The 12226-nt window shown below is 41.1% G+C and overlaps 1 protein-coding gene across 1 annotated transcript in view; it reads left to right on the forward strand.

The window, feature by feature from the left end:
• USP13 (ubiquitin specific peptidase 13) overlaps positions 1-12226 on the forward strand; it is a 141703-nt gene that overhangs the window by 80844 nt on the left and 48633 nt on the right. Inside the window, exons 11-13 of the mRNA XM_073626270.1 lie at positions 8671-8790; positions 9182-9335; positions 9522-9696. Of these exons, the coding sequence (XP_073482371.1) occupies positions 8671-8790; positions 9182-9335; positions 9522-9696 (449 nt within the window). The remainder of the gene's footprint in view (positions 1-8670; positions 8791-9181; positions 9336-9521; positions 9697-12226) is intronic.

The raw sequence follows: 12226 nt of genomic DNA on the forward strand, positions 1-12226 counted from the left end.
CTTAACATACTTAAAACAGTGTGATCACACTGATGCTGCAACATAGAGATGAGTGAGGATGTTTGTTTTTTATATACCCCAAGCTTCTCCTTTTAGGGTCCTTTCATTTGTGACGCCTGCAATCCGCTTGCTCAGCAGGAATCTGTATGATGATTTCCGCTGAGCAGGCAGGTGACAGGTCTGTGCATAAGTGGAGTGGACACGGACACAGCCTGCTCTCCTCTATGGGCAGTCCAATGTAAATGGCCCACCTATACCTTTAAATCCAACTGCCATCTGGGAACAGATCCCCATCTGTCTATTTTTAGTGAATCGGATTGGATGTAGGCGAGTGTAAATGGACGCAAGTCTGTTTATACCCGCAGCTCCATTGAGGACAATGGAGGTTCCCATTGAGCCTGCCTGAAAAATTTACAGGCGGACCTCGTTGAAGTGTTTGTGTAAAAGGGGCCTTAAAGTGGTTGTAAACTCTCAAAAAAAAAAAAACAACCTGCAAGACAAAGGCATAATGAGCTAGTATGCATCGCATACTAGCTCATTATGAAATACTTACCTTAGATCGAAGCTGTTGCAGAGGTCCCCGTACACCTCTGTGACCAGCGACATATCTCCCGGAGTTATTTCTGGGTTCGTGGGCTCCGGCCCAGTGATTGGCCAGAGCCACAATGATGTCACTCCCGCGTGCAGGAGCCGCGGGTCACGGCACAGCTCCTGAAGAAATGGCACAAGCGAGCTGTTACTTCAGTGCTCATGTGCCGATGACATCGACACATGCAGATACAGTGAATATATTCTAAACGGTGCAAGTTTAGAAGATATTCACAGTACCTACAGGTAAGCCTTGTTATAGGCTTACCTGTTGGTAAAAGTGGTTGTACAGGGTTTACAACCACTTTAATGTCAAAAGTACAGCATTGATGTTTGAGTGCGTCAGCCATACCATAGTCGTCATGCAGCTGCAATCATATTTATTAGGAAGATGGATCTTGGCCTTAATCCACATTCCATTGGCAAAAATTTGCTTAGTGAAGTGTTTCTAGGACGATTAGTGAAAACTAGCCTGGAGAATCTGGGTAATATTAGGAATGTTCACATCTTGCCACATGGCTAATTGATTTGTGCAGATCTTTGAGGGGGAGTTGTTGGTGCCCATAGGAATGAGCTTCATTATAGTGTAAGAGACTCGATATGCCTGCTCAAGAAGCTTCTCGGTCTGAGAAAAAGTCTCCAGGAATGATATTTCACAGAATGGGGGTGGGTAAGATTTCTTGGCAGCAGGAAGATAAACAAAAATAGCCTTTCTTATCTCTGGTTTCATTAATGCATAGATGGCTTATTTTATTACATTTTCCTTTCTTTGGGTTTGTGTCATGCCGTCCCATTTTCCCTGTTAGGTGCTTGTTAAATTATTTTCCTGTGCGTAACCTGTCAATTTTTAAATCACTGTTTGCTCTTTTCATATAACGAGAGGCCATTCTAGGACACAGTTGGTGAGTGATATGCCTTGCATTCCCCTTCTTCCTCCCTCAATGTGCTATTAATGTCTTTAGTATTGATAACACAACTGTGTTCTGTAGAAGGCAGGGAAAGTTCATTTAACCTGTTCATTTCAAGAGCAACTACAGCTAACAGATTCATAATCTTCACCTTTTACCCGCATTAGAGGAGCATGCATGAGTAGTTCTTATCAGGATCCATACACTTTATTGCTGATGTTTATATAGTGCTTTACATACTGTACATTTACATTTAGTGCCATTGCATACCATTTACATACATACCTTTTACATTACTATATTTACTTTACATACATTTTGTACCAGGTACATTTAGATTGTAAGCCCCCAAGGAGCTTACAATCTAAGGTCCCTAACTCCTGCCCCTACATGCTAAGACCAGTGTAGACAGAAGCCACTTAACCTACCAGCATGTCTTTGGTGTGTGGGAGGAAACTGGAGTACCCAGAGGAAAATCATGCAAGAAAAAGACACGAGCTCCATGCATTTAGTGCCCTGGCCGGGATTTAAACTGAGGACCCCAGTGCTGCAAGACTGATGTTTAAAGCTGGGTACACGCTATACAAATTTTGTCCATTTCCTGGGAACTGGATGAAATTCACTACATGGGTTGCCCTGTTGGTCCGCCCAACATCCTTTGATTGAAAAAAAAATCGAATATTGAGAGCCAAACGACTGTATCCAATCAGATGCAGCCGCTGTTGCGGTATTCTGACAGGTGCCGGCTGAAGCTGTTACAATACAATAGCTACAGCGGCAAGATTCTTCCATCTGTATGGTGTGCATGGGTGGAATCTGTTAGATCATTTTTGTTTGTGTGTGTGTGTGTGTGCCCGATTTTATTTCTGCATAGAATGTGGTGGGCTCAGTAACCCAGTCCAGAAGTAACATCTAGCTATATGAGTGCCTTCACCACAAATTCCAATTCCTCTTTAATGAGCAAAGTCTTGTTCATGTTGCTGCATCATTTTAAAATAAAAAAAATCGAAAATTGAGAGCAAGAACATGGCAGGTGGATGAAGCTGGGGATGAAGAGGTAGTGCTTCCCCTAGACCAGGGGTCTCAAACTGGTGGCCCTCCAGCTGTTGCAGAACTACAATTCCCATGAGGCATTGCAAGCCTGACAGTTACAAGCATGACTCCCATAGGCAGAGGCATGATGGGACTTGAAGTTTCACAACAGCTGGAGGGCCGCCAGTTTGAGACCCCTGCCCTAGACATTTGATGACAGAATGTAAAACTCAAATATTAGTTTTAAAGGAACTGACTTTTTCTATAAAATACTGTTAACAGTAATTACTGAAGGATCAGTCTTACTTATATCGTTTCAGATTCATTTGGATCAATTTAAACTAGTTGGAGACATTAACCATTTTTTCGTACAGCAGGGGCAGGGCTAAACAGGAGTAGCTAGACATATATAATGTACGTTAAAGGGGTTGGAAAATCAGAAGGTTTTTTATCTTAATGCGTTCTATGCATTATGATAAAAAACCTTCTGTGTGCAGCTGCCCCCCTAATACTTACCTGAGCCCCATCTCAATCCAGCGATGTTGCACGAGAGTCTTGGCCGTTCAGGACACTCCCTTCTCATCTCAATGAGGAGAGAAAGGGGGTGGGGCAGAACCGCAGCTCCGTGTCTGAATGGATACAGAGGAGCCTCTCGGCTCAGGCGCCCCCATAGCAAGCTGTTTGCTGTGGTGGCACTCGGCAGGAGGGAGGGACCAGGAGTACCTGCAAGGGACCTGAGAAGAGGAGGATCTGGGCTGCTCAGGTAAGTATAACTTGTTTGTTACTTTTAAACTAAAAAAAAAAAGACTTTAGTATCACTTTAAGAAATTGGCTTTATGCGTAATTCTCCAATCTGTGCTCTAGCAGCACAGTGACAGAATAAGACCTCATGCACACAGGGAGCCGTACAGTGTGCGGAGCACTTTCCCAGGACCCACTGCTGCCCGTTGAGATGACTTGAAGATGCAGCTGTACATGGTTATGCGCTGGGGGTTGCGTAAAGCACCTGCATGTGCACAGACATTTGCTTCCAATACACACTATCTTCATGGAGCATGCATCCATGTGGGTGATTTACACAACCCCCACTATATAACTGCATGCAGCCACATCTTGTAATTGATCTCAATGTGCGATTGTATGTGGCAACAGTGGGTCTGGGGACAGTGATTACGCAGGCTCTGCACACTGTACTCTCCTGTACGGCCATGTGCATAAAGCCTAAATCACTTAAAAACTGTCACATATACTTTGATAAATGAGAGGCAGCTGGATTTAAATCTAATTGTAGTCTCTCCCTGCGGCTTATCTTTAAAAATGAATTAGAAGGCAGTGGCAAGTGTTCTCAGCATGCAGCCAAATTCCTGTAGTCACTATTTAGGGGTAGATTAGATCATAAAAGGTATTGTGTTGTTGCTGGCAAATGTTTAGTCGATAGAGTTCTTCTATAGATTCTTTTAATTTGAAATGCATTATTTCCACTTAGAATGCTATGCTTTTACTTTATATTTGTTTTGTTTAGGTAGATAAGCTGCAACCATTTGTATGCTTAGAATAACCAAACCTAAAAATGTGCTTATTGTCAGCCTGTCCACCTAGTCTGTGGTTGGGATCATTTCCTATTAGGACCCCATGTACACAGGGCATTTTTACAGCTGCTTTTACCAGTGTTATGCCCTGTACACCCGGTCGGACATTGATCGGACATTCCGACAACAAAATCCATAGATTTTTTCCGACGGATGTTGGCTCAAACTTGTCTTGCATACACACGGTCACACAAAGTTGTCGGAAAATTCGATCGTTCTGAACGCGGTGACGTAAAACACGTACGACGGGACTATAAACGGGGCAATAGCCAATAGCTTTCATCTCTTAATTTATTCTGAGCATGCGTGGCACTTTGTGTGTCGGATTTGTGTACACACGATTGGAATTTCCGACAACGGATTTTGTTGTCGGAAAATTTTATAGCAAGCTCTCGAACTTTGTGTGTCGGAAATTCCGATGGAAAATGTGTGATGGAGCCTACACACAGTCGGAATTTCCGACAACAAGGTCCTATCACACATTTTCCGTCAGAAAATCCAACCGTGTGTACGGGGCATTAGACTTTTATTTTTTTTGCAACTTTTTTTGTTATTCAGTGTGTCCATGCACACACAGGCTTTTAGGAGCTGTAAGTGGCTTAGGTGTTTTCAAGCTGCAAGAAAAACCCCAGGGCCAGCGCCTTCTGAAGACCAGCGTTACAGCTGTAAAAACGTCTGACACTGCTAAACGCTGGGTACAGTGTTAAGCCACGTCAAGCATTTTTTTTGACATGCCAAAATCAATGGTCCCCTTTGAGAGCCGTCTTAACTGATCCAACTTTCAGCCCGTTGATTTAAATGGAAGTCGGATCATCATGATCCTACTTGTGGCATGCGACTTGTGCTCGAAGGATCTTGAAGGGGAACCGCACGCCCTTCAGTCTGGTATGGATTTCGAGGGTAAACCCCACATAAAAAAAAAAAAAAATGGCGTGGAGTCCCCCCCAAAAAATCCACACCAGACCCTTATCCGAGCATGCAGCTCAGCAGGTCAGAAAAGGGAGACGGACGAGCGAGTGGGCCCCCCCCTCCTGGATCGTACCAGGCCACACTCCCTCAACATAGGGGGGGTGGGTGCTTTGGGGCAGTGGGGCTCTGCGCCACCCACCCCAAAGCACCTTGTCTTCATGTGGGACAAGGGTCTCTTCTCAACCCTGGGCGGTGGTTGTGGGGGTCTTGCGGGCAGGGGGCTTATTGGAATCTGAAAGCCCCCTTTAACAGATCCTGCCCCCGCCATGTGAATGAGTATGGGAGGTACATTGTACCCCTACTCATTCACCCCAAAAAAAGGCAGTTTAGTATAAATAGCAAGAGACGATTTTGACAAGTCCTTCTTCAACATACCTTCTTCCTCCAGTCTTCTGCCTCCGGTGGTGAGTTTTTCCCTTGGTCTTCTTCCTCCAGGCTTCACCCTCTGCTGCTGTCTTTTCTCCGCAGCTGCTGTCTTCATTCTCTGCCAGTTCTTTTATAGCCATGGGGCGTGGCCATCCGGTGACATCACTGAGACCCCGCCCCTTGCAACGCCATGTTCCGTCACAAGGCATGGCGTTTCCCCTCAAAATCCATACCAGACTGAAGGAAACCATTGATTTTGACATGTCATGCTCTGTAGTAAGAGCGGAAAATAGAAGATGTAGAGAAACGTTGCTAAACGCTAACGCGAATAAACGCGCATTAACACCAATGCAAAAAGCTACTAAAAGCACATTTTTACAGGTGCTATTTCCTGGCGTCAGTAGTGGCTTTGCAGCTGTTTTTTTTTCTACCGCCCTGTGTGCAAGAGAATATATAGGGTTTTATATATACAGTATTTCTTAATCAGTTACTTTTTTTTATTTAGAATAATGGCTTACAACTATTATTAGTTTACATTTTCATCCAACTGGTGTATCTCTATGCTCTTTTCATGTATTGTTTAATATAATTTTAGCTGCTTTTCTACAAACAGCTTGTTTACTGAGCACTATAACTCAAATCTCCATACATATGATGGAGACCAGTCACTACTCTCTCTCCTTGTATCCACCCCCTCCTGTATTTATCTGTAGGCAGCCTGTAGTGGGAGGACCTGCTGGGTCCCACCCGTAACTCTACTCTCTACTATTTACTATCTACTACTACTCTACTATCCGCCCCTCCTGTATTTATCTGCAGGCAGCCTGTAGTGGGAGGACCTGCTGGGTCCCACCCGTCTCTATACAAGTTATGCGCAGCATAGTGATGCTGTCATTGCTACTTTTATATGATAATATCTGGATCTGCTAAAACTTTCGGTGCACATAAAAAGGAATTTAGTGAAATACATTTTTTGTGGTCACAGTTCAGCTTTAGGTGCTGTGGGAAAATTGTCTTTTGTTTGTTGAAATACTGGTTCTTAGAAGAAGAGCAAGGTGAAAAAATAGGGGGCAAATAGTGTTACTTGTCAGCTGGCACCCAATATGAATACTGGTGTTATATTTTTGATCTGTAATCCTTTTTTATGTCTATTCATTTTTTCTGTGTTGCTGAGTTTATTTTGTATGCATGGAGATAGCATTAGTACAGATTTGCTAGTATGACTTTACATTTTAGAACTTTAAGAGAACACGCACCACAGTTTTAGTACCCTGTGCAATAATAAATTCTGCTTGGATTATGTAAATGAAGAATATGTAGGCACAAAATGTTTTGCGTAGGTCCTTTGGGAGATGAATCAATGAAACTTTCTACAATATAGAATGCTGACCACATAGCAATTATCCATGTATTATGAAACATTTTTAAAGGTAAAACAACCTCCACATTGCAGTAGTAGTCAAATTCCTGTCCTCTCAGTATTTATTTATAGCACAGTAAGTTGGAAGTGCTCAAATGTCCTGATAATCTGATGCAGTTATGTTGACATTCGCAACACAATCCTTTGGAAAAAAAGATACTTATTCTTGTAGCAAGCTCCAGATGAAGCTACACAAAAACAAAATCTAATGGTACAAAGACCCAACAGGTTTCACCAAATGCCATGGCTTTATTGGGGAAAATACAACAATAAAGTGTTGCTCTTTGTGGGGCATGGGATTTACAAAGGTATCAACTTTGCATATTAGAACTGTTGTGTAGTCTAAAGCTTGGCCATACATTATACAATATTCTTATTTAATTCCTTTTAGATTTACCTTCAACTATGTAGTGCAAGGGCCTGCCTGATTGCAAACCAATTGAAAGTGTTTACTGTATGAAAAAAAAACGAAAGTGTTTAGGTTTGACCTCGTATTTATATGGTTTTGGTAAATCTAAAAATGGAAAATTGTATAATGTATGGCAAAATGTATCCTCTTTTAAGTGTGTGTTGCTTTATGTTATTCTTTTAGGTTATTATAATATTTATTGTACACACATGGTATTTTCACATGTATTTAAAGGGTAACTCCACTGTTGTGTGAAAAAAAATATAGCAAGTAAAAACATTTTTTATAGCATATGCAGTTGCTACACAAACCATTTAGTAATCTATATGTTATAAAAAATTACCTTTCCTTTTCAAACTAAAATTAATTAGTTACTCCCATTCAGTAGCAGTGTCCAAAAGACACAGTGGGACAAACTGCTTTTTATTCAGAGCAACAAAAGGTATGAATCTGAAATCTTTGAAATCTAAAAGTTTGGTAAAATCTGGAGGCTCACCCTGTACTGCAAGGGTTAAATGGTAGTTTTTGCCCAGTGCACCATTAAAATACAGTTTTATCATCTTATCCCTCCCTATCGCAGGCTTCTTCCTCTCCATGTGACTGGACCCTTGCGTTGATCTCAATTGTAAAGACATGGGGAGGGGATCAGGGAGGAGGAAATATTAGAAGCTCAGTTTCAGAAAGATTGAGTTTGAGGAAGTGGTGTGACATCCATACAGATATGTCATTCAGCAAGTTTGTGATCTGTGAGGAGATTGAGGGGGTAAGTTGAGGAGTCGAGAGATAGATCTGGGTGTCGTCTGCATAGAGGTGGTATTGGAAGCCATGGAAGGTTATCAACTGGCCCAGGGAAGAGGCATAGAAACAGAAAGAGGAAAAGGAGCGGATGAGATGGTGTCGTATGTGACACTGAAAGTGTGTTGAGATAGGTAAGAGGAGAACCAGGAAAGAGCAGTATTGTATTATGAATAATTAATATTGCATTAGAACAATATTGTATTATGAAAGAACAATATGGTATTATGTACAACAATGTGACCAACAGTCCTGCATTGTAAATGAGGACAGCCAGGGGTCGCCCACAACCAAGGGCATTGGAGGGAACAGGAAAGTGCCATCTGCTAGGGGAGCAATGGACAAGTTAAGTAAAATTGCTTTTTAATGATACCCGAGTTAAAAAACATGCATTTCACCCTTGCAGTGTGGGGTAATTTGAGTTGGGGGGTGGAGAAGATGCAGTGCAAGGGTAATTTTTTTTTTTTTTCATTACCTCACATTTTAGATTTGATTTTTTTTACTTTCTGGTATGGTCTAATATATTAATGTTTTTCTTTTTTTTTCCTTTATTTTTTTCTCTTCTATTTTTGTGCCTTATATTTTAAACCTCAGCCAAAGGGAATTACAACTCGTATGTTCAAAGCACTAATGAGTAAAGACCATCCAGAATTCTCTTCAAATAGACAACAAGATGCGCAAGAATTTTTCCTGCACCTTATTAATCTTGTAGAGGTATTTACAATGTTTTTCTTGAATTTACTTGTGGTACATTAATTTTCTAATGTAGAAAATTATATGAAAATAATAAAAGTACTATCACCTTTTATGGGGGTGTAAAAAAAAAAAGTACGATAAATGCATTTTACTTGAAATGGAATATTTATGCATACTGCATTTTCCCAGCCTGCTGTTTCTATATTCTGGTGGAGACTTCCTTCTTTCATATTGTGAATGACAATCTATGCTTACAAGAGTGTTTAGAAGTGTTAATAAACAAATTCTTACAGATGGTTCTATCCTTGTCTGCTGATGCATTTAGTGTTTCTCAGTTCCTTTTCACTACCAATTTGCCCATTAAATTTGTTTGAGTTGTATTTAGATGATGTGCTTATTTGCTTTATAGAGAAATAGCACAGGCTTGGAAAATCCCAGTGATGTCTTCAGGTTTCTGGTGGAAGAACGGACACAATGTTGTCAGTCACGGAAAGTGCGTTACACAGAGAGAGTCGATCATATAATGCAATTACCTGTGGCAATGGAGGCTGCAACAAATAAAGGTAGGAAAACCATAGACGGTTAATTTTCTTTAGAAGTAGGGTACTGTATATGATAAAGTTAGTTCAGAAAAGAAGGATCTCCAGGATACTTTGTTTCAGCATGCTTATAATTTCTGCAGAAAATGGGGACATACTTGTACCTTCCATATTTTTGATTATTCAAAAATGGAAATACTTTTTCCTCAGATGAACTGATTGCTTATGATTTAAAAAGAAGAGAAGCAGAAAGTGCAAAAAGGCCGCCACCTGAACTTGTACGTGCCAAGATTCCCTTCAGTGCCTGTCTTCAAGCCTTCACTGAGCCTGACAATGTGGATGACTTCTGGAGCAGCGCTCTCCAAGCCAAGTCTGCTGCCGTTAAGTGAGTCTTCACAACACAACCACTTAAGCCACTAATGCATTCCATTATCTTTTAGGGTGCATAAAACTCTTCTTTTTTTTTTTTTTTTTACAATTGGAATGCGTAAGGAAAGATTAAAAAACCCCTGTGAGGTTTTTATTGCAGTCTGTGTCCCCCACTAGAGAGTTGTTCATTGTTTCTAGAAGTGAGGGAAAATCCAAAATTTTGGGTTATCACCAGAACATGGAACACATTTCAGTGGGGGTGCTTGTACTTGTGACAACTGTCTGAGAAGGGATTTCCCTCACTTTTAGATTTTTTTTTTCCTCTCACTTTCTATTGTATCTATGGAACAGGAAGCGAAGAGAAGTCTCCACAGTAGGGTTGACATGGTTTTTAACTATTCTCTACTCTATCCAAAATTAACAAAAAGCATTTTAGTTGTTAAACTTTTATATGATTTTCATAATATAGTGCTGGGAAATTGAAACCTAATCATTTAGTACAAGAGACTCCATTCACTGATTTTGTATTGTATTTTTTTATTATAAACTGTATATGGCCTTTTATGGGTTAAGTCCAACGAGGTGCATGCCACCTCATGGACTTATCAGTTTAATTTACAGTTTAGATTTTTTCTGAGTGCTGGAACTATAGCTATACTTCCGGTGCTCCTGCGCTGGAACTTCTAGTCTGCAGAGCTGTGATGGACTGGCCAAGCATGTCTCCAGACTTAAACCCTATTAAGCATCTGTGGGACATCCTCAAACCGAAAGTGGAGGAGCACAAGGTCTCCAACATCCACCAGCTCCGTGATGTCATCATGGAGGAGTGGAAGAGGACTCCAGTGGCAACCTGTGAAGCTCTGGTGAACTCCATGCCCAAGAGGGTTAAGGCAGTGCTGGAAAATAATGGTAGCCACACAAAATATTGACACTTTGGGCCCAATTTGGACATTTTCACTTAGCGGTGTACTTACTTTTGTTGCCAGCGGTTCAGACATTATGGCTGTGTGTTGAGTTATTTTGAGGTGACAGCAAATTTACACTGTTATTCAAGCTGTACACTGACTACTTTACATTGTAGCAAATGACATTTCTTCAGTGTTGTCACATGAAAAGATATAATAAAAAATGTGAGGGGTGTGCCTCACTTTTGTCTTTTGTAAGATACTGTGTGTGTGTATATATAAAAGTATTGGGACGCCTGCTTTCACACACACAAGAACGTATGGCATCCCAGTCTTAGTCCGTAGGGTTCGATATTGAGTTGGCCCACTCTTTGCAGCTATAACAGCTTCAACTCTTCTGGGAAGGCTGTCCACAAGGTTTAGGAGTGTGTCTATGGGAATGTTTGACCATTTTTCCAGAAGCACATTTGTGAGGTCAGATGAGAAGGCCTGGCTCACAGTCTCTGCTCTAATTCATCCCAAGGGTGTTCTGTTGCATTGAGGTCAGGACTTTGTGCAGGCCAGTCAAGTTCCTCCACCCCACACTCGCTTATCCATGTCTTTATGGACCCTGCTTTGTGCACTGGTCCAAATCATTTGGTGGAGGGGGGATTATGGTGTGGGCTTGTTTTTCATAGGTTGGGTTTGGCCCCTTAGTTCTAGTGAAGGGAACTCTTAAGGCATCAGCATACCAAGACATTTTGAACAATTTCATGCTCCCAACTTTGTGGGAACAGTTTGGGGATGGCCCCTTCCTGTTCCAACATGACTGTGCACCAGTGCACAAAGCAAGGTCCATGGATGAGCGAGTTTGGAGGAACTTGACCAGCCTGCACAGTCCTGACCTCAACGCGATAGAACAACTTTGGGATGAATTAGAGTACAGACTGCGAGCCAGGCCTTCTTATCCACATCAGTGCCTGACTTCACAAATGCACTTCTGGAAGCATGGTCAAAAATTCCCATAGACACACTCCTAAACCTTGTGAACAGCCTTCCCAGAAGAGTTGAAGCTGTTATAGCTGCAAAAGGTGGGTCAACTCAATATTGAACACTACGGACTAAGACTGGGATGCCACTAAAATTCATGTGTGTGTAAAGGCAAGTGCCCCAATACTTTTGGTAATAGTGTGTGCGTATGTATGTATGTATATATATATATGTGTGTGTGTATGTGTATATATATATATATATATATATATATATATATATATATATATATATATATATATATATATATATATATATATACACATATATATATTTTCTAAGAGTAGTTTCACTGTAGGAGTTAAATATGGTATTTTAGCCTGGACTGGCTCCGTTTGCATTGGTTTCTCTCAGAATACTCAGAATACTGCAAAGTGGATGATTCAGCGGGCTTGTGATAAATTAATAGGGTCTATACTGATGGCTGTTCTCTCAAAAGTCAACTACATGGTAACGCGTTGTTTAATATAATTATAATATGGTTGCTCAAACCCTAACACCACCCTTTGGTCAACTTCTGTATTGTTGTCTGATCTTTTGTATTGGTTCTGAGCATGCGTGTTTGTACTTTGGATGAAAGTCCTATGGACTTGTGTACACACGATAGGATTT

The sequence above is a fragment of the Aquarana catesbeiana genome, linkage group LG04 (assembly GCF_042186555.1).
Source record: "Aquarana catesbeiana isolate 2022-GZ linkage group LG04, ASM4218655v1, whole genome shotgun sequence".
Lineage (NCBI taxonomy): Eukaryota > Metazoa > Chordata > Amphibia > Anura > Ranidae > Aquarana > Aquarana catesbeiana.